General features: G+C 39.3%; 1 protein-coding gene across 3 annotated transcripts in view; it reads left to right on the top strand.

Moving 5' to 3' along the window:
* SRGAP3 (SLIT-ROBO Rho GTPase activating protein 3) overlaps positions 1-26934 on the top strand; it is a 203510-nt gene that overhangs the window by 157359 nt on the left and 19217 nt on the right. For 2 of the 3 annotated variants that reach the window (XM_087708927.1, XM_087708925.1), the window contains 9 exons: positions 2053-2080; positions 7979-8009; positions 8602-8662; positions 10384-10461; positions 12735-12869; positions 17643-17748; positions 18057-18284; positions 22754-22833; positions 25362-25542. In XM_087708927.1, coding sequence (XP_087565053.1) covers positions 2053-2080; positions 7979-8009; positions 8602-8662; positions 10384-10461; positions 12735-12869; positions 17643-17748; positions 18057-18284; positions 22754-22833; positions 25362-25542 — 928 coding nt within the window. Of the gene's footprint in view, positions 1-2052; positions 2081-5893; positions 5997-7978; positions 8010-8601; positions 8663-10383; positions 10462-12734; positions 12870-17642; positions 17749-18056; positions 18285-22753; positions 22834-25361; positions 25543-26934 lie in introns of all 3 variants that reach the window. The other variant, XM_087708926.1, reaches the window with a different exon arrangement.

Raw genomic sequence — 26934 nt, 5'->3', positions numbered from 1 at the left:
CTTGCTTTCAATATAGCCTATCTTAGTGGTATAAGGATATATGCCATGCTTAGTTTCTTGGGAGGGAAAAGCAGAGATGTGAATAGAACAAATATACTTCAAACTCACGAATGAAGGCGAACAGCACACGCTGTTTGGAGCCAGCAGCTGCCTCGCATAGGTCAAGCCAAGTGCTAAACAACTGGAGGAAGAAGACAATCAAGGTTAGCAGAACCTGTAAAACACAGGGTGGCCGTGGCCTTGCACTATGGCATTTGGATGGATGGCCATGACGCAGGGCTTGTGGGGCCCTCCCTGCAGCATTGGGGACTGGCTGAGGCTGCTATTGACCCCAGACCTCTACTTCAGCCCCAGTGCTCCTGCTGCTGTGCAAGGTGGCCCAAAGGGTAGAAAGGGAGGGGGTGGAGATACTGTAGGCAGGTGGGATGGGGAGATTCCCGACAAAATATACATGTCTCAGGATAATGTTGCAGGATCCGATCTAGTTGATCAATGGGAGGTTTTGTCTTTTGAGCTTTTGGACTGGAGTCTATCTTCTCTCTCTAACCCAGATGCCTGGATGCGTGAGCAGCCAGCTGAGACAGGGCAGCCAATAGGACAGAAAAGTGGGGGGTGGGAGGAGGAAACAGGTGCACAGGGGAAGTTGAAGAGGAAGCAAAGGATGTAGTCGTTACCTTACCAAAGCTTGGCTTGGTTCAGGATGGGTCCTAACTTAGTGGCCAATGTAATTTGGTTAACAATCACAACTGGGACTTCTTGGGTTAGGGTTAGAATTGCTGGTGTCATTAGAGGATACTCTACTAAACCAAATAGGCTTGTATTCTGAAGGAAACACCCCAATCTGTTCTTAGAAAAATGTTATTTCGTGGCCAAATTACATATTATATTAAATATGCAGCACAATACAAGGTTGTCTTCTAATTTGTTTCTGCTGAAGGCATTGGGGAGACAATTACAGTGCACAGGGAAGGGAGGTCCCCGGTCCCCAATTCCAGCTGAAAAATAACTCCTTTGCACAGTTTGAAGCCACAGAAAAATGTTTCTATTAGCAACACTTTTCTTCAGTTGGTAGCCATATAGGCCTCTGTGACATTTAAAGGGTAAATGTCTCTTGCTCGTGCACTGCAATTCCTCAAAAAAAAAACCCACCTCTTTCTTAGACATTATTTTAAAAAATAAATAAAGAGAAGGCAAGACAGTTTGCCATAGAGTTAGCATAGCACAAAAGTTGACCCTGGTAAGAAATCTGGAAAACAAAATGACGCATAACACCACATCAACTATTGGGAGGGGAACTTACAAAGCTCTTAAATTTCACTCTTTGGAATATATGTGGATGATAATGATGGGAGCACTCTTCCTTCTGAAAGACATTGCAATAGTATATAAGAAGAATAAAAAATAGTTGAATAAATTAACAATTAAAACATGACAACGAAAATACAAAAAATTAAAATTCCATTGATGTTTTAAAAAAGACCTTCAAAAATCTGATCTAGGCATAGTTTTTATCCTACAAAATTCAGGATTATGTGGGCTTCTGCAGGGTTGTTCCCTCCCCTGAAAAAAATTTGAATTTTGTGGCCTTCCTATGCTGGTTGGGGAATTCTGGGAGTTGAAGTCCACACACCTTAAACTTGCCAAGTTTCAAAAACACCGGGCTATAGGATTATACTGATTTCCCTCCCCTCCCCCCAAAAAGTACTTGTATTTTGTATTTGTATTTTTTAGTTTGTCAAACATGTACAAGATAGCAAGTATAAATATAAACATAGATATAAAGAAATGAATACAAATAGATAGGATAGTAGGACAGGGACGGTAGAAATACTGGTGTGCTTATGCATTCCCCCTTTACGGAACTCTTAGGAATGGGGTAAGGTCTATGGTAGATAGTTGAAGGTTACAGTTATGGGGGTTAGAGGAAGTAACAGTGGAGTCAGGTAGAGCATTCTATGCATTGACCACTCTGTTGTTGAAGTCATATTTACTCCTATAGGTAAATAAATAGTAAGGCTGCAGTTAACATTGTTTCTTTCCTCCCTTTCACAGGTGAAAGAGCTGAATGTGGAACAACTAGGTAAGTGGAACTCTTGGTTTTTCTATTTTATTCCGGTGATTGGTTGTTACTCCTTCTATAACAAGGCTGTCAAACTCACAGCCCGCAGGCTGGATGTGTCATGCGCTGGCCATGCCCATGCCCAGCTTAGTGAAAGAGGGGAAAAAAGTCACAATACGTCACGTGATGCTACCATGACAACACGAGTTTGACACCCCTGTTCTAAAAGGAGGACTGACTATTTAAAACCCACCTGCTTCAAATTTATAAAAATCTTCCAAGCATGAGCTATAAGGGGGAGAAAATGGCAACTCTCTCCCTGCAAGAGTGGCTTACTTCTGGCTACGGTTACTCAAATAGATTAATTAGAAGGACAACGGAAAAAGCCTGTTGTATTTGCTGCAGTGGCGATTTCCAGCTGACTGGCTCTGAAATCACGTAAGGCTCTGTCAGCATAGAGTACTGCAGAGGCTTCTTGGATGTATCAGCATTTATTCATCTACTTGTAATAGTGACCAGCATATTTAGCCAAACTGGGATTCTTTCCTTTGCTAGTTAATATATGCTCTGGGACAAATTCCTAAAGCTGCCTGGAGTCACAGTGAGTAAAATGGGAGGCTATGTAAACTACATTTAATCAATAAAATTTAAAAATAAATTTAAATCCCCAGATATGGGATTTATTTCCAGATCATGATATATGATGGTTTCTAAATCATTCTTTGCTCTATAATAAAGAGGGTGAAAAATAGGCATTAGGAATAAGAATAAATTTTGAATTCCCATAAGAAAGGAGAGCAAGTGGGGTGGGGAGACAGAAGAAATTTAGAAAAAAATAAGTACAATTGACAAAAGACATTGACAAAAGTGAGCTGCTCTCAGAAATTGTTAGGAGAGCAACTTATGATTCAGTTAAGTATTAAAAGGTAATTTAGAAGCAGTTGGCTGTAGTGATAAAAAAGCAGTTATTGAAGAATTGAATGGGTTTCATAGGAGTTAAGCTACCCACAGCTGATTTATGCATTCATGGCTGTATAATAATAGCTACTTCTAAATTAGGGATTGATTAGCTCACATTTTCATGCAAATACACCAATAATGGGAAATCATTAACTCAAATGATCATTTATATTTTCAGCTAAAGGAAAGATTTCCAAATTTTTTTGAGCTACATAATACGTGGGCATAAAAAAGTAACCATTCAAGTACAGAAAAACAGTTTGAGTAGACCTAGCAGGTGGACTAATTCTAAATTTTCTCACTGAAAGATAGAAAAGAGAGAGAGAGGATAATAGTTACCAATTATATGGTAGAAGAAGGTGCAAGGAAATATATACAGACTCTTAAGTTTATAATGAATACAAGATATTTAATTTCCTGAATGCAGAAACCATACAGAAGACCCTCCTAGTAGCTCAGTTATTTTGATTGAAATGTAGGGAAATTCAAATTTACCTAGCTTGTTTTACCTAAACTGGTACCGATGATAGGTTCCTACTGATTTGGACAGGTTCAGTCGAACCGGTAGTAGCTCAGTGACCTGGGTCACTGGAACCAGCAGCGACTCAGGCCTGCCACGCTCCAAACCAGTTCTCCCAACGGCGGCACCATCTTGTTTTTTGCTTCTGTGCGCAGAACAATTTTAATTGTACTGCCCAGGCACATGTGCACTTGTGGTGAGTTCCTGAGCAAACCAACAGTAGCTTCTGCTGGAACACTATTGTCTAAAAAGGATAAACAATTCCAGCTAGCTTCTTCTGTTGAGAAGGCCAAATGGATCAAGTTAAATAATGTGGATATAATAGTGTGTGTGTGTGGGAAATCCAGTCATTTCAAGTTTGTTTCAGTTCTTAATAAGTTGTTTCTCATAAGCACTGCTCCTCTATGCTTCCCTTCACCAGAACCACTTCTACCAAAACCCAAAATATTCATGGAGAATATATTCTATCAGGCACTTAAAGTATTGGTAGTTAATGTCTTAATGTAAATGGATCCAGGTCTCGGACTTTGGTTTGCTCATTTCTTAATGTGCTTTTATGCTAACAAAATCAAAATGTTGAGTCAAGGTACCTGCCTCTAATCCTTAATCAAAGTACAGAGCGCTAGGACACTTCAACCAGCTACATGAAGATACTGAGAAATAGGACAAAAAACCAAGCCAGCATTTATTTGGTATTTTCTTGGGAGCCTTGAGTACTATATTCTTTAAAGGAGGTATAAAATCAATATAGGGAAGGAATAATAATTTCTGACCCACAGATTGGATCCAAAGAGAGATTTATCTGAACACACTTAAATTTAAGTGCAGTATGATTCCTTCCCAAAGAAATTGAGTGTGCTCAGTGGCTAAGACACTGAGCTTGTCGATCAGAAAGGTTGGCAGTTCAGCGGTTCAAATCCTAGTACTGCATAATGGAGTGAGCTCCTGTTACTTGTCCCAGCTTCTACCAACCTAGCAGTTTGAAGGCATGTAAAAATGCAAGTAGAAAAATAGGAACCACCTTTGGTGGGAAGGTAACAGCGTTCCATGCGCCTTCGGCATTTAGTCATGCTGGCCACATGACCACAGAGACGTTTTTGGACAGTGCTGGGTCTTTGGCTTTGAAACGGAGATGAGCACTATCCCCTAAAATTGGGAGTGATTAGCACATATGTACCTTTACCTTACTGTTTAGAGCTCCCTAGTACACTCTTATATGAAAAAATTCTATATGAAAAGGACATGCTAGGTTGAAAATTTTGCTTACTTTCTTAGTTTCTTTTTGAACAATTTTTTAAGCTATGAAAGTTCACTCCTGCTCCAAGATTTGCGGATAGTAAGATCATTTTGTCTGTTTGTCTTGCTTCCTCTTCTCTTAATATGCACAGCACATGCCTCAAAGTGCTGTTGAAAGCTGCTCATTCTGGCCCAGCCTGTATACTCATTCAAAGGTCTGTATGTTTTCTGCCAAGGAAGGAGATACAAGCATATGGCTCCAGAACTCCCAAATAAATGCAGCTCTTCTTTTTAGCTCCGTTTGCAATCGTAAAGAAAAAGGAAGAATAATAGATTGTGAGGTCTGACACCCAATGCAGCAAAAGAATCAGAAAGAATTTAAAAACAATAACAAAAACAACAATAAAGCTTCATTGTTTAATGCCCCATGCAGGATTAGCAAAGAATTGAACTGTTTTAATAATGGAAGAATAGATAGCTTTTAGAAACCAGACACCTTCAAATGTGGATTTTTTTTCTCTAAATCTACAAGAATTCAGGATTATGAAGTGGTTGGTCAATTCAAATTGTAGTATAAGTGTCATATTAACTGTATGCATGTGGATTTTTAAAAAAAATTTGGAGAGGCAATTCTAAGAAACCCTTTTAATTTGTACTAGGTCGGCCCTTTGTAGTGAAGGATAATAGTGGATTAAGAAAAGTTGATGTTTGTGTAAACATTTAAAAAGCTAGAATCCTGGTGGCATAAGACCTTAGAATCTTTTCAGGGAAGAGAACATTGCCCTTACCTCCCATCTTATTTTAAATATTGTTTTGTCCTGCTTAAAGTGAACTACATTGTAAATAGAAGTTTCCTAATAGCAATATGTAAGCAATTTGCCAACCCTCTTCCTCCAAAGTAAGGAAGCTGGCCGATGTATCCTTAAGATTCAGGGGGAGCTCTTCTCGGCTTCGGTATTTAAATGACATACTTTTGAAAAGGATATCAAGGTCCATGAAAGCAATGGGCTCCCCTTCACAGAGGCTTCCCTGGGTCTCCCTTTTGCAATCTTGGAGCTCTTTCCCTGCCGTTGTATTCACACTGATGTTTTATGATTTCTTTTGTTCCATTTTCCCAGGCCCCCCTGTCTTCCCCCTAAGCCACAGAAAATGAGGAGACCTAGGCCTCTCTCAGTCTATAATCATAAACTCTTTAACGGCAATATGGAAACATTCATTAAGGTATTGGCTGTTTAACAGTAAGAGTCTGTGAACACTGTGGATGTAATGGTAGCATTTTCCTTTTCTAACCACTGACCTGTTTCCTTTCCTTGGACCCGGCCTTTCCCAAGCGCTGCACATCACACCATGAAAATGGTTGGTATGCTATCTCTCTCTCTCTCTCTCTCTCTCAGGGACAAAGTCTGCTGGTGCCACACTCGAACTAGTAAAGGACACACTTTACTCTTGGTGTTCTGTACTTTTGTTTATGCAAAGGGAAAAGATGAGGTAATAAGAAAGATTTTTCTGGAACAAAATGTTAGGATAGCTCCTTTGTTCCTGCCAGCAGGCTAATATCTTGTTACTACAGGCTGAACTACCCTGGTTCTTTGAAGCTTGGGGTTTATACAGACATCCTGAAATTTAAATGTAGCATGATTTCCTCTCTTAGGAAAATATTTCCTGAAAACCAAAGTTAAAATAAAAAGTGACGTTTACATGAATTCCTGGGTTTTATTCAGTATTTACCAAATTCGTGTATCTGCTCTTCATGTAGCTTATCTAGGCAACTACTAAAGCAAATATAAAATTTAAATTACAGCAGCAATTGATAAAGAAATAATGTGATAATTAAAACTTGCCTATAAAACAAAGAGTGTTAGATCATAAAATATAAACTCTTAAAAATCTACATTAATAAGTAAGTCTTCATTTGGGGCTGGGAAAGTGGTGCCACAGGAACCTTTGTTGAAATGGTTCTTCATCTAATTCTTATCTCATTTAGCAAGCTTAGAAAAATATAGCGAAGTATAATGCTAGTGAAAATGCTTTTAATTTCCAATCCTTCACAGATTAGAGATGGGAGGGAACCTGATGGGCATCTAAATTCTCAAAGCGCAATAACTGAGCCTATTGGTCTCAATTGTTTTATTGAGACCAATATCCTTATCCTTAGATTTGCTAAAATTCAGGAATACTGCACAATTCAGGAAGGGGTCCAATCTTACCCATTTACTTAAAATCGGTAGCCACTAAGTTGAGCAGAAAGAATCAAGCAAAATGAAGGGGGATCGAATTTCTGGATGAAAAAAAGCAGATGATTAAATACCACAATTCAGTCTTGCCACAGTGGCGTAGCTTGGTCTGTTTCCAACAGAAGTGCCACATTGGGAATACATATTGGAGCTGCAGATAGTTCTCAAAATAATTTGGACAACCTCCAGCTTTTTCTTTAAAAAAAAAAGAATAATCTGCAGCCCATACAATAAAAGAGGTAAACCTACATCATTAAACACTTTTAATATTGACATTAACATCAGAACCAAAAAGTAAAAACATTTTCACATGCAAGGAAGTCAAGACAGTCCAGCAAAAGAAGAGGGGGAAAGCATTTTAAGAAATACAGAATACTAAAGCAACAATAGCAATAGCACTTAGACTGATATATCGCTTCATAGTGCTTTTACAGCCCTCTCTAAACCATGCACAGAGTCAGCATATTGCCCCCAACAATCTGGGTCCTTATTTTACTCAACTCGAAAGGATGAAAGGCTGAGTTAACCTTGAGCCTGGTGAGATTCGATCTACCAAACTTCTGGCAGCCGGTGATCAGCAGAAGTAGCCTGCAGTACTGCACTCTAACCACGGCTCACTATGGCCATCAAATTGAGGTATTCCCCTGCATGCAAAAGACAAGAATTCCAGGTTTGGCCAAGAGAGTTACGTAAATTAAATGAACTGGGCGATGGAAGTGTAGGAAAAACTCCACGTGGGAAAAAGGGAAAATAGCAAGAAGAGTCTGAGAGTCCATTGCCGAAGCAGAGTAATTGCATACCAAGCAGTTCTATGGGTGTTGGACGGAGCCTGAACTACTGTAGTTCCTTCTAAGCTGCCATTGCATTTGAGCTTTCATAGCCTCTGGAAAATATGCTTACCCTAACTGTTCTTACTCTTGCTTAACCTTTTCTTTTCTCCCCTACTTTGCTGCTTTATTTGCTTATCAGAGGAAGAAGGAATGCTCGAACAAGAAATCAGGTACTGACTAGAGGCCCCCCTATCTAGAAAAATATGTGTGTTGCTTATTATAAGAAGATGCTATGGGTTCAAGGGACCTATTTAGGAGATCCCTTCATTGAAGGAGAAAGAAGAATGAATACAAAAAGCCAAAGTTCACGAGAGGATAACTTTTTCCCAAACCCATTCATACACATAGATAAAATATACAAGGTTCTGCAGAGCTCTTTAAAACTGGTTTTGTGGAAAGCCAAAAAATTGTTGGAAGATTTAGTATGCTAAATGGGAAAGCATTAGTGTAGCTTAGCCGTGGTCTGGTTTGGCTCATAACTTTGATCCAGATGCCTCAATTTGGTTATCAAGATTCGGCTTCTTGGGAACATTGCCAAATTAAGTTCCTTACAGTGGACAGTATAAAGGATGTTGCAGATTACTGTTTGATAGCTCACATATTTTAATTTCTTGCTAACTCAGTGACTGAACTAACAGAGCTCATTTTTCAACCTGCAATTTTGCTTGAGTGTGCTTCATGAAACCACCGTTCTTATCAGATCAATATACCTAAATCAATATATTCATATTTATTTTAAAAAAATGCTATTTCTTTCCCAAGGATTCGGGACAGGCAATTCCACTTGTGGTTGAAAGTTGCATCCGTTATATTAATTTATATGGTAAGTTGAATTGCTCCCCTCCACATTGGCTTCAAGATTTTCTTTTAAGGTTTCCAGCACAAGAATGTGTCTCCACTAAAATGCAAAATGATATGTCAGCTTATTTGACTAATGACATGGGACTCAGCCATTGTTATATTCAATTAATAAATGCTTGTCTTAAACAGAAAACAAAATACTTTCTGAATGACAAATGGTTGGATGTGGAATTGTGCTCATTGACCAAATTATTTGCCTGGACATTTTTGACTGAAATCCAGTGAACTATTCCTTCTCCCTCCACTGCTGATGACTGATTTTTTTTCATTTTCTTCTAGTATGAGCTAGACGGTAGCAGGGTTTTGGTCAGTAATGATGAATCTTTTAGGCTCAGAAAAATTCAGAAAATGCCTAATTTCACTCTGCTGACATGTCACCTCTTCCCCTTAAAAACAGAAACAGTTCATAACAGAGAGTCACTTTGGATAGTGATATGGGTGGCATATAAATTTAATAAATAAATGCTTACATAATTGTAAATATGTTTCAATTTGTCTTACTTGAGACTGCTCCAGAGATCTGGAAACTTTGGAAAATGCTCTTAGGTGGCCTTGCTGGCCACATAAGAACAGAAAAGCATGCCCCATTCTTGTGTTCTTTGGAGACTCCAGAGGTTGTGTGAGAACACATCACATTCTTGTTATGGCCTCTGGAATCTCCAAAAATCCACGAGAATTTTCTGCCCTTTTGAGAGGCTGCATGAGAATGTGGTGCAGTCTCTGGAGCTACCCAAAAAATCATGCAAGAACATTCTTGCACAATTTTCAGAGGCTTCAGAGGCTTCAAAGGCTGAGAGCAAAGTCCTCTTGAACAACTTCCAGATGCTCTGGATCAGGTGGTATAAACTTACCTTCCCTACTGGTTCGCAAATGTCCACACATGCTCTCAGCCTTCCACACATGCGCTTTGGCTAAAAAAGATGCCTAAATGGGACAGCATAGAGCCAGGACGGGTGGACTCACCCGCGATTTCCAACTACCAGTTCGGGTGAACCAGTCTAAACCAGCAGAATACCACCTCTGTTCTGGATGCTACACAAGCATACACAAAATTATGCAGCCTCTACGCGTGTCACCAAAACTGATATGACACATCAGTTGTGACACTCATGTTATAGGTTCACCACCATTGCTTTAGGCCATATTGGGCTTACTTAAATTCTTGTCTGTCACCATAAATCCTCCTCTCCTTCTCCCCATGAACAGGGACTAAATCAGCAAAAGGTTGCACTGAAGCTGTAGTAGAATGGGCAAAGTTATAGTCAATTGTTTCCATGCAAGAATTTGCAGAATCATTCTAGTTTCCTTTGTGTCAAAGCAAGAGAATTGTAAACCAGGTTTGACCACCTAAGCCTTCCCCACCATCTGAGTTTATCTTATGTGCTCGAACATATCAAAACAAAGTGCATACATAGGATTACAGGGAATTTAATGATTTATTTATGGATGTATGAGCAAAACAATTACATATAAAAATGATAAGGGGTGATCTATAAGTAGATTTGAGTCAATGAACTTATTTGTGTGGTAAAAGGGCTTCCCCCACCTCCAACTGTTATTGGTATCCTATAAATAAAATATATATTTGGAATACCTAAATGTGAAGGTAACTAAAATGATTGGGAATTGACTTCAAATAGTTTACTAAGCTTTCTTTTGAAAATACATATTTTTTCACTTCAGGTTTACAACAACAGGGTATTTTTAGAGTTCCTGGATCTCAGGTTGAAGTCAATGATATCAAAAACTCATTTGAAAGAGGTATGTAATTAGTTGGTCATTCTTGCAAAGTGATTTGCTGTTATTTTATTTTACATGTACTTATTAGAATACATATACAGTCTGAATTCTGTCTCTCTTTTCTCCATATGTGATCATGGACATTCTTTTGAGCTTCCTCCATCCCATAGTTATACTTGTCTATGGAGATCAGTCATCCAGGTCATGGTTGCCCCAAAGGTGCTTTTTCAAAGGGCAGCTCAGGTTTTTTTTATTTTTCTTAAAAGACATTTTGCTTCTCATCCAAGAAGCTTTTTCAGTTCTGAAGAAGCTTTTTGGATGAGAAAAAACAAAGTCCAACTGTCTTTTGAGAAAAGCACCTTGGGACATAGTTAGCATTGTTATATATAAGCATTTGGGATGTGTTGCAAGATTTTATTACACTGCTTCATAAAGCTAAAGAATTTTATGATTTTTTGCCCATTCTTTATTAAAGACACAATTACATCACAAATCATATTAGGAGATACGAATGTCTGAGAATTTTTGCATGCATATGATGCAACCTCATTGGCTAAGAACCCAAATACCTTGCAATTAATATTAGATTTCTTGTATGAGTCACAAGAGTATGAATCTGAAGTTTAATATAACAAAATCAAAATGGAAACATTAGAAAAATAAAGGAATTTGTGTATCTTGATAGAAAGTTGATTAAAGGTGGAAAAGTCTTTGGGGAAACATTAAGACATAAAAATGTTGATAGAAAAGTTAGGGGTCTGTTGGAGACAATGAAGTCTATGACAAGGGAGAACTTTTGATTGGAAGGGCATGATTCTTTTATTGCACAGAAATAAGACATGGTTAAATTGAATGTTGGGAAATGTGGTGGCTCAGTGGCTGAAACACTGAGTTTGTCAATCAGAAAGTTTGGTAGTTCAGCAGTTCGAATCCCTAGCGCCGCATAACAGAGTGAGCTCTTGTTACTTGTCCTAGCTTCTGCCAACCTAGCAGTTCAAAAGCACATATGCAACAACTAGCACATATGTGCGAGGAGAAGCTTTACCTTTATCTAAATTGAATGTGGAATGGCGTACTTATGTGTTCTGACCCCCCCTCCGTACAGTGAGTCACGCCGATACAAGATTACTGTTAGCCAATTTATTCACAGTAATTAACTCACAGACAAGACTTTGGCAGCAACCAAGACTTCCACAGATAAGAAATACACACAAGAGCGTCTCCAGCTTTAGTATAACGGTTGTGTCCTGCAAAAGGTCTCCTCCCAAAGTCTCTTCTTATATTCTCTCTTGGGAGGAACCTAATCACAACCACCTGGGCCCAATTATCTTCTATGTCTCTGTAATTGCTGCCAGCGCTTATCAGCCCGTCTCTGCCTGGCATCCGGGACCAACTCCCTTTGCTCCTCCTCACTGCTCCAGGGCCTGACATCTTCACCATTGCTCCAGGGCCTGACATTGGGGACAACCTCCCTTTGGTTTTCACTGCTGCTCCATGCCTCAGGCGCCTCCTGGTGGCCAACCAGCCTCTCTGGTCCCTGCTCAGAGTCTGAACCCTGCCCAGGGTCCTTCACATCTTCCAGAGCCGACTCATAGGGTCCCTCGCTATCGGAGTCTGTCAGTAGCTCCAATGGCTCCTGCTGGGCCACAACACTTATGTGCATAATGAAATGAGAAAACATAATGTCAAGAATAAATGGGTGCTGAATGAATGCGGAGTCAACACAAAAGTTGAGTAAGTGACCAGTATGAGAGAAACACACTGAAGGGATTAAGTCATATAAAGAGAAAGACTGAAGGTGGAATTGCATAGCAAACACATGAAGAAAAGTGAGGACGATTGAAGAAATTTTGATTGAGCATAGTTGATGAGTTCTCAAAAAGAAAAAGGTGAAAGGTTTAAAGAACAAAAGAAATTGGTATCTGGATGCAGAAGAAACAGACGATTTGCAAGGTTGAAGAAGAAAAGTATAATAAATGGTGCTTGTGGGAATTTTTTCCCATTTTTTATTTGTACTGATTTCTTTTTTCATGTGTGCTTTCTATAATGTTGTTTACCCAGAAAGACTATAGAGTGACGTGTTTGCATGTAGGTATTATTATCCTACATTATAGCATTATAATTCAGCAGGATTATGATGATAATGTGATGACAAGAGCAACAACAGGGAGAGGAGTTATTCAGGGAAGCTGATTTCCTAATTTTTGTAGCAACTTTTTATTACTATGGTGTATTGTATTTTCTGTATAATCTAGAATTGGAATCTAATGTTATAAATAAACCTTTTAACTTAGGTGAAGATCCCCTTGCTGATGATCAAAATGAACGTGATATTAATTCTGTTGCTGGGGTCTTAAAATTATATTTCCGGGGACTGGAAAATCCACTCTTTCCTAAGGAAAGGTTTCAGGATTTGATATCTACTATAAGTAAGTAATTGAATTATGTCAATTTCTTGATTTTTGCATATTATTGTAATGGGGTGGTAAAGGTGCTTATGCGAAGTAAACCATAATTTATAGCAGGGGTGTCAAACTCAATTTCATTGAGGGATGCATTGGGGTTGTGTTTGACCTTGGGGGGCGTGGCCAGGGGGCATGGCCAGCTCAACGTCACTCATGTTGGGGGCACCTGTAGTAGCCTGAGCGCTCTGCCAGTGAAAACAGGCTCCCGAGCTCTGTTTTTGGCTGTGACAGCCTCCTACAACCTCTGCCAGCAAAAACAGAGCTTGGGAGGACCACCTGCGGTCCTTGCAAGCTCCGTTTTCAGCTGTGATGGCCTCCTGCAACCCTCTGCCAGTGAAAACGGAGCTCGGGAGGACCACCTGCGGCCCTCCCAAACTCCGTTTTCACTGGCAGAGGCTCCGCAGGCCTTTGTTGTTTCCAAGGTGGCCCCAAGGGTCAGATCTAAGCACTCCACGGGTTGGATCTGGCCTCTGGGCCTTGAGTTTGACACCCCTGATTTATAGCTTTGCGTTATTGCCAACCAATCTTCTATAGTTTATTGCATAAAAAGTGGTTATAAACATGGCTAAGAGTAATGTGCGGTACGACAAAAAACCAATTTTATTACTAATGTAAGCTGAATCACTTGGCAGAATATTCTGTTATGTACATTGCAGGGTATTTGCATATCCATCTTGCCATGTAATTTATAATGTATTGTGTGGTTGAGAATGAAGCTCCCCTTCCTATTTTCTTTATTATAAGCAAGAAGCTAAAATATCCTTTCAGTAGAAAAAAAAATTGTGGGAATTTTATAATACTTATACATACTTGAACTAATCTATAATCTCATTTAACTGTCCTCCTCCTTGCAATTTATTTTTTACGCTCCATTGGTTGTTGTTTGGGGGAATCCTCCTTATTAAAGAGGAACATTTTTCTTATCTTGCTCGCTTTCTTTATCTTAATCCTGCACTGCTATTATCTAGTACTTTTTTTTAATGATAATGGTCACCCATGAGGTTTAAGGTTTGCACATTCTTCTTAATCCTTACTTCAGTTGTATACTGTATAGTGCATTCATTACTTAGAAGATCATCAAGGAGATGTTGAAATTTTTTTGATCTGCTATATCATGGGTGTCAAACTTGCCATGTCACATTGCCGTCACATGACATTTTGTGATGTTTTCCCCCTTCCCGGAGCTGGAATGGGCGTGGCCTGTGCATGACAGATCCAGCCCTTGGGCCGCCAGTAGATCATTTATTTTGTCAGCAATGTTCCTTGGTGACCTAATAGATGCCTTTGGTTGTGGATGGTCATGTGATGCAGCATTGAAGTAATGGTCTCCTTTCTATGGTTAAGATGTCCATGGTTGTGTTGGATCAATTGAGCATTCCATCCACTGCAGAATTAAAGAACCTGAAAGCAATATTAGGTTTTAAAATATACTAATCATAAGGGCAATACTATAAAATAAACCTGGAGAACATTAGCCTCCTGGCAAGATGCAACAGGCAATTTCCATAGAATTATTAAAGAGACAAAAGAAATGTATAAGCATACAAATAATTTAAATAGAGATGAAGGATCAACTGTTATCCTACTGCAGTTAGCAATTATTTGTGGCATTCTGCTTCACTGAACATAAGCAGTATATAAAGACATGACATCTATTATTGAATTCAGTATTAGATATACTCTGTAGAAGCTAACAATAAGGCTACTGAAACTTCAGTATATATTCATTGTCTCACAGGGCAATCTCATAAGTCATTTCACCAATCGCTTGCAGCAGTGAAAACCTACCTGCTGTGATTAAATGACTGGATGGCTTTTATTCATTACAATTCCTGTCATACTTTCTGAATTTTTGCAAGTTCCTTACCTATGGAGATACTTAAGATTTATTCATGCATATTACAAAGAAGAAGAAAACAGAAATATTCCAAAAATTGGAATGGGTAGGAAAACCAAATCACCCCTCATTCCAAATTTGAAGGTTCTACTTCCACAAAAATACATTTTGAAATTGTGCAGATTCTTTGATTTATTTCTATGCTGTGTGCCATTTTTATAGTCCTGCTGATTAAATAAATTTTAAAAAAGCTCCTCTCCTGCTTCTAAAAACTCCATACACAAAGTACTAACATTTCTGTGTATAAGTGACTGAGCTTTCTAGACCTTACATCCTCTCTTGCTAAGTCCTATTAGGAAAATTTATACACAAATCTTGAAGAAATGGTATATTATTCCCAAACCCTTGTTTACAAACAAGTAAATAAATTAAAAGAGAGAGGGATAAGTGCATTGTTGTAAAAAAAAGTCTGGCTGAGGAATTCTGAGAATGAAGTCCATACATCTTATAGTTGCAGAGTGTGGGAAACACTGCTTTAAAATAAATCAAAACCTCAATATCTAAAAGCTGATTGTAAACAACAATTGTTGAACCAATTTATTTTGTATCTGGCAGGTGCAATTCCCTCAGATCAGGTGCTTTTAAGCCATTTTTGTCGTAACATATTAATAGTAATAGCACATAGACTTATTCATTTCACAATGCTTTACAGCCCTCTCTAAGCTGTTTACAGAGTAAATATATTGCCCCCAACAATCTGGGTCCTCATTTTACCAACCTTGGAAAGTTGAATCAACCTTGAGCCGGTGAGACTACTGAACTGCTGGCAGTTGGCAGTCAGCAGAATTAGCCTGCAATACTTCATTCTAATCACTGTGGCACCACAAGTCTTAAATAATAAAATAACCTCTGAAGGAACATTAGTCTGTAAATTATATCTACTATCCAGTAGTTTTGACATGACCATAATTGAGCTCAGAATTATAGTCATAAGTCACATTGGTTATTAAGCAGGTCACCATTTGACTGCATAAGATTTTATGACTTTTTTTGCAGCAATGGTTAAGTAAACATCACAGCCATTAAGTATATCCATTGTCCACAATGAGTGGTTTTCTTTGCCAGAAACAGGAAGTAAATGGCAATTTCTGACCCAAAAAACATTATAAATCATAATCATATGACTTGGGATGCTGCATATGGCCATAAAATCAGGCCGGTTGCTGAGCTTCTACAATCATGTGACCTAAAGGGGGAACATTGTGACTTAAAAGAGCCGAAGTGGCGCAGTGGTTAGAGTGCAGTACTGCAGTCACTTCAGCTGACTGTTATCTGCAGTTCAGCGGTTCAAATCTCACCAGCTCAAGGTTGACTCAGCCTTCCATCCTTCCGAGGTGGGTGAAATGAGGACTCAGACTGTGGGGGCAATGTGCTGACTCTGTAAACCGCTTAGAGAGGGCTGAAAGCCCTATGAAGCAGTATATAAGTCTAACTGCTATTGCTATTCAAATCCAGGTTATATTGAGCCCTATAGGGGAGGTCTGTCATAGCTTGGTCACTAAGCAATCAATTGTAACTCAAGGACTATCTGTGGTGACCAACAGAAGAAGTACCACTATCACCACCATCTGTCCACTCAGTTTGTTTGCTTTGAGGAAGAATTGCTGGTCTTGGATCCAAACTTTCTTTGGTCAGTTCTAATGCTAATTTTGTCACCTAATAATGTAGTGAATGTACACAACATCTCTTCTCAGTTTTAGTCTTGGATTACTACCGTGTACTATCGGGTCTTATTTTTTTTGACCCCCAAAATAAATGCTTGGCCTTATTTTTGGGGAGGTCTTATTGTTTTTGAGGTGCAGGAGGCAGTGAGCGTGGTTACCTCATGGCTGCTGCTGCATTGCAATATTTTTGGGGAAGGCTTATTTTAGTGCATGTGCTCAAAGGCCCGATTGGGCCTATTATCGAGGGAGGGATTATTTTCAGGAAAACAGGGTATGTCTTTATTGGACAGTTTTCAAATATTTCCTACTTGTTTGAGGAAGGGCAGCTTGATGTGCAAGGAGGAGGAAGTGCCTGTCCTGCAGAATAGCAGATTGTTTGGGGAAATCGACTCTCAAGTTGTTTATATTTGATAGTGTCTATAAGAAACCCAGTCAACTGCTAGACTTGTTCTGTTATCATTTCTGTTACTGTGAACTGCTTCAAGTCCCGAGTACAGTAGACAAATGTTGGGATGCATGTACAAATAAATACCATACTTTTTGGAGTATGACACACTCCCCCCCCCCAAAAAAGAGGGTGGAAATGTTATACACCGAATACAGCCATTTTCGGCTTCTGGAAACCCTGCCCTGCGCATCCTGATTTCACCAAAAACAGGCTTGTTTTCACAAAAATGGGATGTGCAGAGGGCTTGGGAAGCCTGCAGAGTTCTCCTAGGGGTTGGGGGGGGCAGAAACATGATGCATGAGGGGTTTGGGAGGCAAAAAAACAAGCCTGTCTTTCACAAAAACAGTGTTTTTGCCCTCCCCAGCCCTCAGGAGCACTCTGCAGGCCTCTCAAACCCTCTATGCCACCCCATTTTTGTGAAAAACAGGACACGTTTTGGCCTCCCAAACCCCCCAGGAGTGCCATTTTTGCCCTCTCCAGCCCCCAGGAGCACTCTGCAGGGCTCCCAAACCCTCTGTGTCCCGTTTTTCACAAAAAACGGAGCATACAAAGGGTTCGGGAGGCCTGCAGAATGCTCCTAGGGGCCAGGGAGGGCAAACACTTTTTTTTCTTTTTTACCTCTTCGAAATCTTGATGCATCTTCTACTCCAGTGTATCTTACAGTCCAAAAAATACGGTAAATAAATGAGAGATTGAATCTGAACACACGTTTCATTTGTATGTTACAGAAATTGAAAACCCTGCTGAAAGAGTACACCAGATCCAGCAAATTGTTATCACCTTGCCACGAGCTGTCATCATTGTAATGAGATACCTCTTCGCTTTCCTTAACCAGTGAGCATTAACTATTTACTTTGAATGAAGCTGTAGTACCCTTCCCTGGTCAATAGTTTCCCTTTTTGTGTTCTCCTTTTCCTCAAACCCAGCACTGGGCAAAAGGGAGAGGTGCCCCATAACCATCATTACTTGTAATTGTTGCCTTTTGACCAGCTGGAGGAAATGCCTATAGAGAACTATAGCCGCCGTGAGTCTCTCGGGAATAGGGCGGCATACAAATTGAATAAACTACAACTAAACTACTACAACTATATGTGTAGTACTTGAAGCTTGGTGTCATAGCTGTGGGTTACTTGTATTTGCAGCTTGTCGCAATACAGTGATGAGAACATGATGGATCCCTACAATCTAGCCATCTGCTTCGGACCAACTTTGATGCATATTCCAGATGGGCAGGATCCAGTGTCCTGCCAGGCTCATGTCAATGAGGTCATCAAAACCATCATAATCAATCACGAGGCCATCTTCCCTACCCTCAGGGAACTGGAAGGACCTGTTTATGAAAAATGCATGACTGGTGGGGAAGAGTATTGGTAAGAAACCTAGGAATGAAATATATGCCTTTAGCATCTTAAGAAGGTTAGGAATTTCTTCTTTTTAAAGTATGGGATGCTTATTTCAGATGTTCTTAATTTAAATAATAAGATGATACAGGGCTATTTCTCTGTCCAAACTGGAATGGATTGTTGTGCATGTATGAACTGTAAGGAATAATTATTTTTATTTCTAAATCTCTTGAGTTGCCCAGGAAGATTTCAAATAATGATGTGCTAATGGAGTGTAGGAACCCAATGGAAGTTAGAGCCTAATTCATTTTCAAGTCTTTTGAGAACATAAAAGGAGATTGCATGGAACCAGTTTCACTCAGGCCAACCTTCTTCTTTCCATAGGAGAAACCCAAATTCTTTTTTAATAGCCCATAATCAGGGCATGGATTGGATCTATTACTCCCTTCTGCCCTTGTTCTCAATCAATTGATATTAGTTTATTTTTTCCAGATGTGGAGTTCTGTCTTATTTTTTTGAAGAAGCTACCTGTCTCTTGCCACCTTTTTTTGTTTCACCGATTTTGCATTTTTAATACTTGTAGAATTGATTCCAGGATCAGGAAATACTGTGATCCAAATATATAAATTTTTCTATTAAGGGTTGTAATCTTTAGCACATATTTTGATGCCATTAGTAAGATTTGTTTAGATACAAGTGACAAGACCTTTCAGGTAGAAACCTCATTTTCTCCTTTTGTCCACACTCTGGTGAGGCTTAGGACACCACAGTTGGGTTGCTGGGGACAATAGGTCATCCATATGTTTCCTAATTCTTCTTTAGACAGAATAAATTCTCTTTTCATCTTACATCCATTAAGTGGAGTCATCTTTTCCACCAACTTTACATTATTTTGAATAAAAGTTACTATTTAAAGATTGTTTCCTGGCTATATGGCACTTTGTCCTTAGGTGAAATCAGGTCTTTCTTTAGTCTCTCTTGATTATAGCTGCCACAAATCTTACTGGTTGCAGTTCAAGGGAGTTGAAGTCCAAAACGTATAGAATGCACCAGGTTGCCAAGGCATGGGTTAGATTTTAATTATTGGGTTCATCATGAAGTCATTGCTTGCATTAGAACAAACAGTGAAGGTTCTTAAAAGCATTTATTTTACAGTTCACTCTTGTTTAACAGTTCATTGTCTTGATGGGCTTAGCAATTACACTAAACTAATAATTATTTCCAAGCTAACAATTAAATCCTATACATGTCTACTCAGAAAAAAGCCCAGTTGAATTCAGTGGGACTTGGTCCCAGGTAAATCTAGATGAATGAAGCAATCTTGAGAGAAAAAAAATGAAAAAGAACTGAAAATATTTTAAACCACAATGAAGCTAAGACCAACACCCCTAGCCTAAAGCCCATTTTTTCCTTATTATGACATGGTGGCTCAGTGATTAAGATACTGGGCTTGTTGGCTGGAAACCGACAGCTTAGGTTCAAGACCAAGGCTCCATGCAACGGGGTGATTTCCTGTCCTTCTCCCAGTTCCTGCCAAACTAACAGTTTGAAAGCATACAAATGCAAATAGATCAAAAGGTACCACATGGTGGGAAAGTAACAATGCTGTATGACATAATGGCCACATGACTGTGGAAATTTCTTCTGACACCACTGATTCAATAGCGTTGAAACAGAGATGAGCACTTCCCCCTATAATCGGCAAAGACTAGTAGAGTAAAAATCAGCAGGGACTCCTTTGCCTTCACCTTTTATTACTTATTTTACTTCCATACACAACTCTGTATAACTGTAGAGAAATCTCAGAAACTCAATAAAACATCCTGAAAGGAGGAAATGGTAAACCACATTCATATTCTAGTTTATGTAGGTTTTCACGGCTCAAGTCAATCAAGCAGTGATCAGCCTTTTGGCTGAATCGCTGTACTCTAGTTTTTTGGAATCCTAATTAATTGGGACACTAGAAAACTAAACCATGGCCAGTCATTCTGAAAGATCCTCACCATTTACAGGTTGTAGATAATAAAATTTGTGTAAATGTGTCCACGAAGGCATAAGGAGTTAATCATGAGTTGAAGGAAATTTTACATGTAGCTGCCAACTGTTTCAGATTCAATAGGTTTCCAGCAGTTTTTCATGTAATCATCTACATCAGGGGTGTCAAACTCAAGGGCCGTGGCCAGATCCAGCCCACGGGGTGCTTAGATCTAGCCTGCTGGGCCACCCTGGAAACAGTGAAGGACTGGCCCGCGGTGCCTCTGCCAGTGAAAACAGAGCTTGAGAGAGCTGCATGTGACGCTTCTGAGCTCCATTTTCACTGGCAAAGGGTTGCAAGAGGCTGTCGCAGCTGAAAATGGAGCTCAGGAGCCTGTTTTCATTGGCAGGTGCGCCCAATACACGTGACGTTGAGCTGGCCATGCCCACCTTGGCCACGCCCATGCCACCCCCTAAGGTTAAACATAACCCTGATGTGGCTCTCAGTGAAATTAAGTTTGACACCCCTGATCTACATGGTCTTTGCCCAACTATATGGGGCAACTATCTGGGACACTTTGCTCCAGAAAGTGACTTCCATCCTGGACTCCTCGCTTCTGGTTTCTACAGCAACGGAGAACTTAAGATGGGCTGTTCTTGAAAAGAAGGGCAACCCTGACTGGTGACAGAAGCCACTTAGGATGGTTGTAAAACTTTGTGTGAAAAAGCACAAAGCAGCCTTTTCTTAAAACAATTGTTAGCGGGAATGGGAACAAAAAACAGCAGGAGCAGATGGTGATGATAGTAATGACAGTTTATCTCATGCTGTCTAGCTCCTACTTTCCAGGCACCAGTGCATTCTTAATGGGCTTTTGTGACAGGCTAAAATCTAAGGAACAGATCAATGAATGTCTGTTTCCATTAGAACTGTTATATAAAATGGGACAAGTCCACAAAGACTGTGTTCCCTATTAGGTCAGCTTAAAATTTCTTCTCAAACACGAAACAGATGTTCCCATCCTGCTAAGGTGGAAATGTGGCTAGCAGGCAATGGCTATGTCAGTTTCTTGGCATGGGCCCATTAATCGATAACCAGTCTTCTGCTACATAATTAGTACTTCAGTTCTGGATAATGGGAGAATGTAGGATTATGCCTTCAATCCTAATGATCGTTCCTTGAACAAATATATTACACATATTGCCATGAGAAGGAAATATGTAAACAAAGAATAAACAAGTTCCACCAATATTGTTTTAGACTTTGGTTGGAATTAGCTCTGATACCTTTAAAGAACTTTTTAAAATCACTGCATAAAATACAAGACAATAGAAACCAGGGTCTAGGACAACTCGAAATGGCCAACTTGCCATGGTCATTTTGCCATGACCAACATGCCATGGCTATCTCACCACTGGGATCTTGCCACAGTCATCTTGCCATCGGCCAACTCAGCGTGGGACAACTTGCCCTAGACAATTCCATGCAGGATAACTCAAAATGATAAATGCTGTCCACCACTGTTTCCTTGATATTATTTCCATTTTTCTCAATAGATAGCAGATAACATTTATTGTGTTGAGTTTTCCCGCATGGAATTATCTCTTGGCAAGATGGCCATGGTGGGTTGGCTGCGCCGAAATAACTGTGGCGAGTTATTCCATTTCATAGGAACCAGGCCCAAGTCCTACTGCAAGATGGGGGAAGCTTTTTAATTCACTTGGAGCAGAACAAGGAAACAGATTACTATCAACAACTGTTTAATGAAGGGCTCTTACCAATCACTTTGAACCAGAGTACGTTGCAACTTCCCTTTTCTTTAGGATCAAAACTCTCATTGTATAGATGCTGCCATCAGCTGCCACTACCATCAGACATCAATCAACTCTCATGCTTGTGCTTATTTCTGAGAAAGAACTGTATATATTTTCAACAAGACATTCAGCTTGCCACCATTGGGGGAAAAATTGGAAATATTTTCCCTCCATGGCAGTTAAGTCATGACAGCTTAAATAGTGGCTTAGGACTGTTTGGCATTTTCAGAACTCACCCAACTACGCCAATATTTATGTCATTTCTCAAGTGAAGCATAATGGGCAAGACGGCATTATATTTGGCTACTGGTAGTGCCATCCATCATTGTTGCTATGTTGTTACAATGAAAACTGCTTAATTGGGCTCTTCTTACTATATGGAGAAAGAAGGATAGAAGGAGCAGTAAACAGCAAGATATTGAACAACAGAAATACAATGGAATGGAAGCAGAAATGTAGTAGTAGATTTGTTGAAGGTAAAATGGTATTGCAAACTAATCCTAGCAGGAGTCATGTTCATCCAAGATATTCTTTTGAACACACACACATACACACACATACACGATGTTCCAGTTTTGCAATTCTCAAATTGTTCAGAAAAAATTGAAGTTTCCTGCCTTTACTTGTTAGTAAGGAGCCCACATCTCTTTTCCCTTTTATCCCCACTTTAAAAACCTCAGTGCATTTATTTATTCCACTTTTGATTCCAGTGACAGCCCACACAGTGAACCTGGCACTATTGATGAAGGAGATCACGACAATGGCACAGAGCCACACACCAGCGATGATGGTGAGTGTAGAACCCAGCCATGTGTCTACAAAAAGCTACCAATGTTTACATGGTGGAATGCTAACATGCATTTAATAATTAACCAAATTTCCCTAGATTAACATATGGCTGTTTGCAGGGGAGGATGTCTCTCTCTGTTTGACACTACCAATAGGTACAGATAAAATTCCTTGAAATATGTGTGATTGAAGTAGGGATGGGATTTTTCTACTGTTGTCACAATTGAATTCCAAGGCAATATGGAAGTTATTCTGACAGCCTGCTTAATGAGTTAAAATTCTATTTGACATGAAAGTGATGCCTCCAGTTTGATTGTTATTTTACGTAGCTCCGGTTGTCTTGAGGATCCAGGACATCGATGCTTGTAAGTCCTTGATTTGCAACAGTTTGTTTAGTGACCATTTGAACCTACAACAGCACTGAAAAAAGTGACTTACGACCATTTTTCACACTCGTGACCATTGCAGCATCCCTGAGGAATTCTATTCCCTCATTCCATCTTATATTTTTATCTATTTATGTCCACTTTTAGGGACGCAGTGGCTAAGATGCTGAGCTTGTCGATCAGAAAGGTTGGCAGTTCGACGGTTTGAATCCCTAGCGCCACAAAATGGAGTGAGCTCCCATTACTTGTCCCAGCATTTTCCAACCTAGCAGTTCGAAAGCATGTAAAGATGCAAGTAGAAAAATAGGAACCACATTTGGTGGGAAGATAATATCATTCCATGTGCCTTCGGCATTTAGTCATGCTGGCCACATGACCACGGAGATGTCTTCGGACAACGCTGGCTCTTAGGCTTTGAAACGGAGATGAGTACTGCCCCCTAGAGTCAGAAATGAGTAGCATATATGTGTGAGGAAAACCTTTACATTTGCCTTATGTCCATTTACTTTTGAATGCTAATTTTCAGGACACAATTTTTCTGAATCTGCACACATAATATAGCTATTTGATTAGGCACACACACACCCAAATTGATTTAGGCATCAGTATAAAGTAATATGCCTAGAAATAAATGTTGGCTTATTTTACCATTTAGGAAACCTTGTGATAGAACCCTGTGTTTTACCTGAACTTAGCATGCCTCTGTTTCATTTATTTTTATGGCTTTTAGTTCCATTAATTCTTTCTCTTTAGTGATGCAAATATCCAAATCCCGTACCTTACCAGTGCAAGTTATGGGAAAATTGACATAATTGTTTATTAGAACTAAGGGCATAAGAGGAGAAAAGGATAAGTCAGCTAATTGAAGATGAATGTTTGAAAGGAGCAGGGTGATGTCAACCTTCATTTTTCAGTGTGGTTGACAAACAGCCTTTCTTGACTGAAAAAGTTGAAGCAAGCAAGCTTCCATTTAGGCAATTTTATGCCTGAATAGTTATGTTAATAGTTTTGATTGGAGTTTCTGGGTGATTAACCATAACACAAGCATGGAGAGGAAGAGCTGTTTTATTTTAAGAATTTATATAACATCTCTGAGTCTAATTCCACATATCTGGTCCAGCGTACTGATGGGGAATTAGATATTTTATCTAGATTGTGTGGCTATTTTTGGAAGTCATCTTGACACTATATATTACTACTAAAAGTTGCTTCATTTGAACCACACAAAGGCAGATTTTGTAAGGTAACCGTTCCCAAATGCTTCTCTTCAGACATTCAGGGCCACAATTCCCATATAATGTCCAGCTGATGTTAAAGAGCATGTTAGCAGAAAATATAGAGGCCCAGCTAATTTAGACTGTTTTTCAGTATTACTGTACCAAGATGATAACATATGAAATCTGTTTCATAAGAAGTCTGTTACTTTCTGCCTTTAAACAGACAATAACATTAAAATTGTTCTGCTGGATCTGATTAAGGTTCATGTTATTCAACATTCTGGTTTGAAAGGCAGACAGCCAGGAGTTTATTAAAAAGATGATGCTTCATAATATGCAGAACTGTTTATTACTGCATTAGATAGTCCTGTATAAATTTCTTCAGACTATAGAGATGTATTTTGGAGGCTAAATCTAATGGCATCAATAAACTTGGGTATTATTTTTTTTTGCTGCTTTTGGTTGGAGATAGATTATAGCTTTTAAAAAGAGATAATTTGAAAGACAATTCTTACTCAGGATACTTCTCCCATTTTTGCCTCTGATAAACAGGTTTTATTAGAATTTTATCAGAAGTGATGATTGATTTGATTGTGTGCCACCAAGTTAACCACTTTGTCTCCTGAGGGATTTAAGCTAACTTCATATTTCTTAGGACTCAAAATGTAGGGAATCTTATCCCAGCTGTCAGCTACTACCCCTCCCTTCTTTCCCACTTGAACTTAAATTACAGTGTAGTACCTTAACATTAAGGCGACAATATTCTCTTTCCTAGGGAAAGTAGCAAAAATATCCTTCACAGAAATACCTTTAGAGAAGAAACATTCACGCCGTTCCAAGAAAACGTTACTGCATTAAACAAACTATAGTGAATTTTAATCAACTCTCTTGATCTTTCTTCTACTGTTGTTCACCCAACTTTGTAGAAGTGGAACAGATTGAAGCTATTGCCAAGTTTGACTATACTGGACGATCCCCACGTGAGTTATCCTTCAAAAAAGGAGCTTCCCTTCTCTTGTACCATCGGGCGTCTGAAGACTGGTGGGAAGGTCGCCACAATGGCGTAGATGGCCTCATACCACATCAATATATTGTGGTACAAGACATGTAAGTAAATTTTTTTATCGTACAGCAGTTTGTATTTGTATTCTGCGAAAAAGATAAAACTATACGGTGATCTTTTCAAGAGGCTAAATAGACACTTAGGTATACGAAGTACAATTTTTGCTCTTCTAAGGAAAATGGGAAATTGGTATATTGTTTATGGCTTTTGCCTGAGTTGGGGTATTGCTGTTATTTTATATATTGATTTTCTTCTTTCCTTATCTTTCAACATATACAGTACATGTTTGTTTGCTATAAGCTGCATTTCAGGCAAAGAGCTATCTCACTTCTCGAACTATTAGTGTGACCCATGGGGTAATCCTTTCAGAAAATTTCCTTACCTAAACAGAGAAGCAGAGTGACTATGGGTGAACAAAAGAGAAGTGGGAATAGGAGTGATTTCCCCATTGACATGGCTTGTGGGAAGCTGGCAGAGAGCTCATAAATCACTCTTTCTCCTCCTTCGTTCACCTGCAGAACTGCCTGTCAGTTTCCTGGGGGGGACGGGACAAAGAGAGCTATAGACCACAAGGAAAATTTCCCCCCTCCTCATCCCATGTATCCCAAGGACTCCTTCCCTCCCAGGAGGAAAAGGGCTTGTTTGTTGACCATCAGTGCACTCAGCTAGCCCTATCTTGCCATCAGATATTTGAGTTGCTCCTTTGTCATTCCCTCACCCACCCACCAGTTTTAAGGGATTTCAAATTTTGGCTTCAGTTCTAAAGCAGCCAATCGCCACTCAACTGAGTGCAGATGGAGATGGCAAAGAGAGTGGGGATTTGGCTGTCCCATCTTCCCTTACACCATACAACCTCCAGGGTTCTGGGAAGTGTAGTCAAAAGACATGGTATGCTGAAGTGGCCACAACTTCCCCAAATTTCATTCCGATAGGAGTCTATCAATTAGCCCATTGAGTTACCTTGGTTCAATAATTATTGCCCTGTACTTTCCAATTGATCAAACAGACATGAGAATTTTAGTAGTATATAGATATGCAAATATAAAAGATCAGGACTAGCAGCAGAAGCAATGAAGATATACACTACATTGTGTTCCAGTTTTATATGATAACACATTATGTGATCATCCATATGCAAAAGAAGCCCACAATTCTTGATGGAATTAGGCTCTAGGAGAATAATCAAGAACACAGATATCTGCAATACACAGTGATTTATAATGTAAATGTAATGTAATAAATGTGGAAGGGATCCTCAAAATTACAACCAACCTCAGAGTTAAATTGTTTTAGTCAAAAATAAAATTGAAAAGAATTCTAGACCACCTTTTTACGTTTTTTATTTGCATCACAATGGGTAGTTTTAGTTTCCAAAAGCTTCATGGAAATTGTTTTGCCCAAGTATCAAAATTAGAACTTAATGTAAAGCCCAAGTC

The sequence above is a fragment of the Thamnophis sirtalis genome, unplaced genomic scaffold, assembly GCF_051295495.1.
Source record: "Thamnophis sirtalis isolate CommonGarterSnake01/CBP01778 unplaced genomic scaffold, rThaSir2_p1.2 scaffold_3, whole genome shotgun sequence".
In the NCBI taxonomy this organism is placed as follows: Eukaryota; Metazoa; Chordata; class Lepidosauria; order Squamata; family Natricidae; genus Thamnophis; species Thamnophis sirtalis.
Note: the sequence above shows the minus strand (reverse complement) of the source record. Positions and strands in the feature narration are given on the sequence as shown.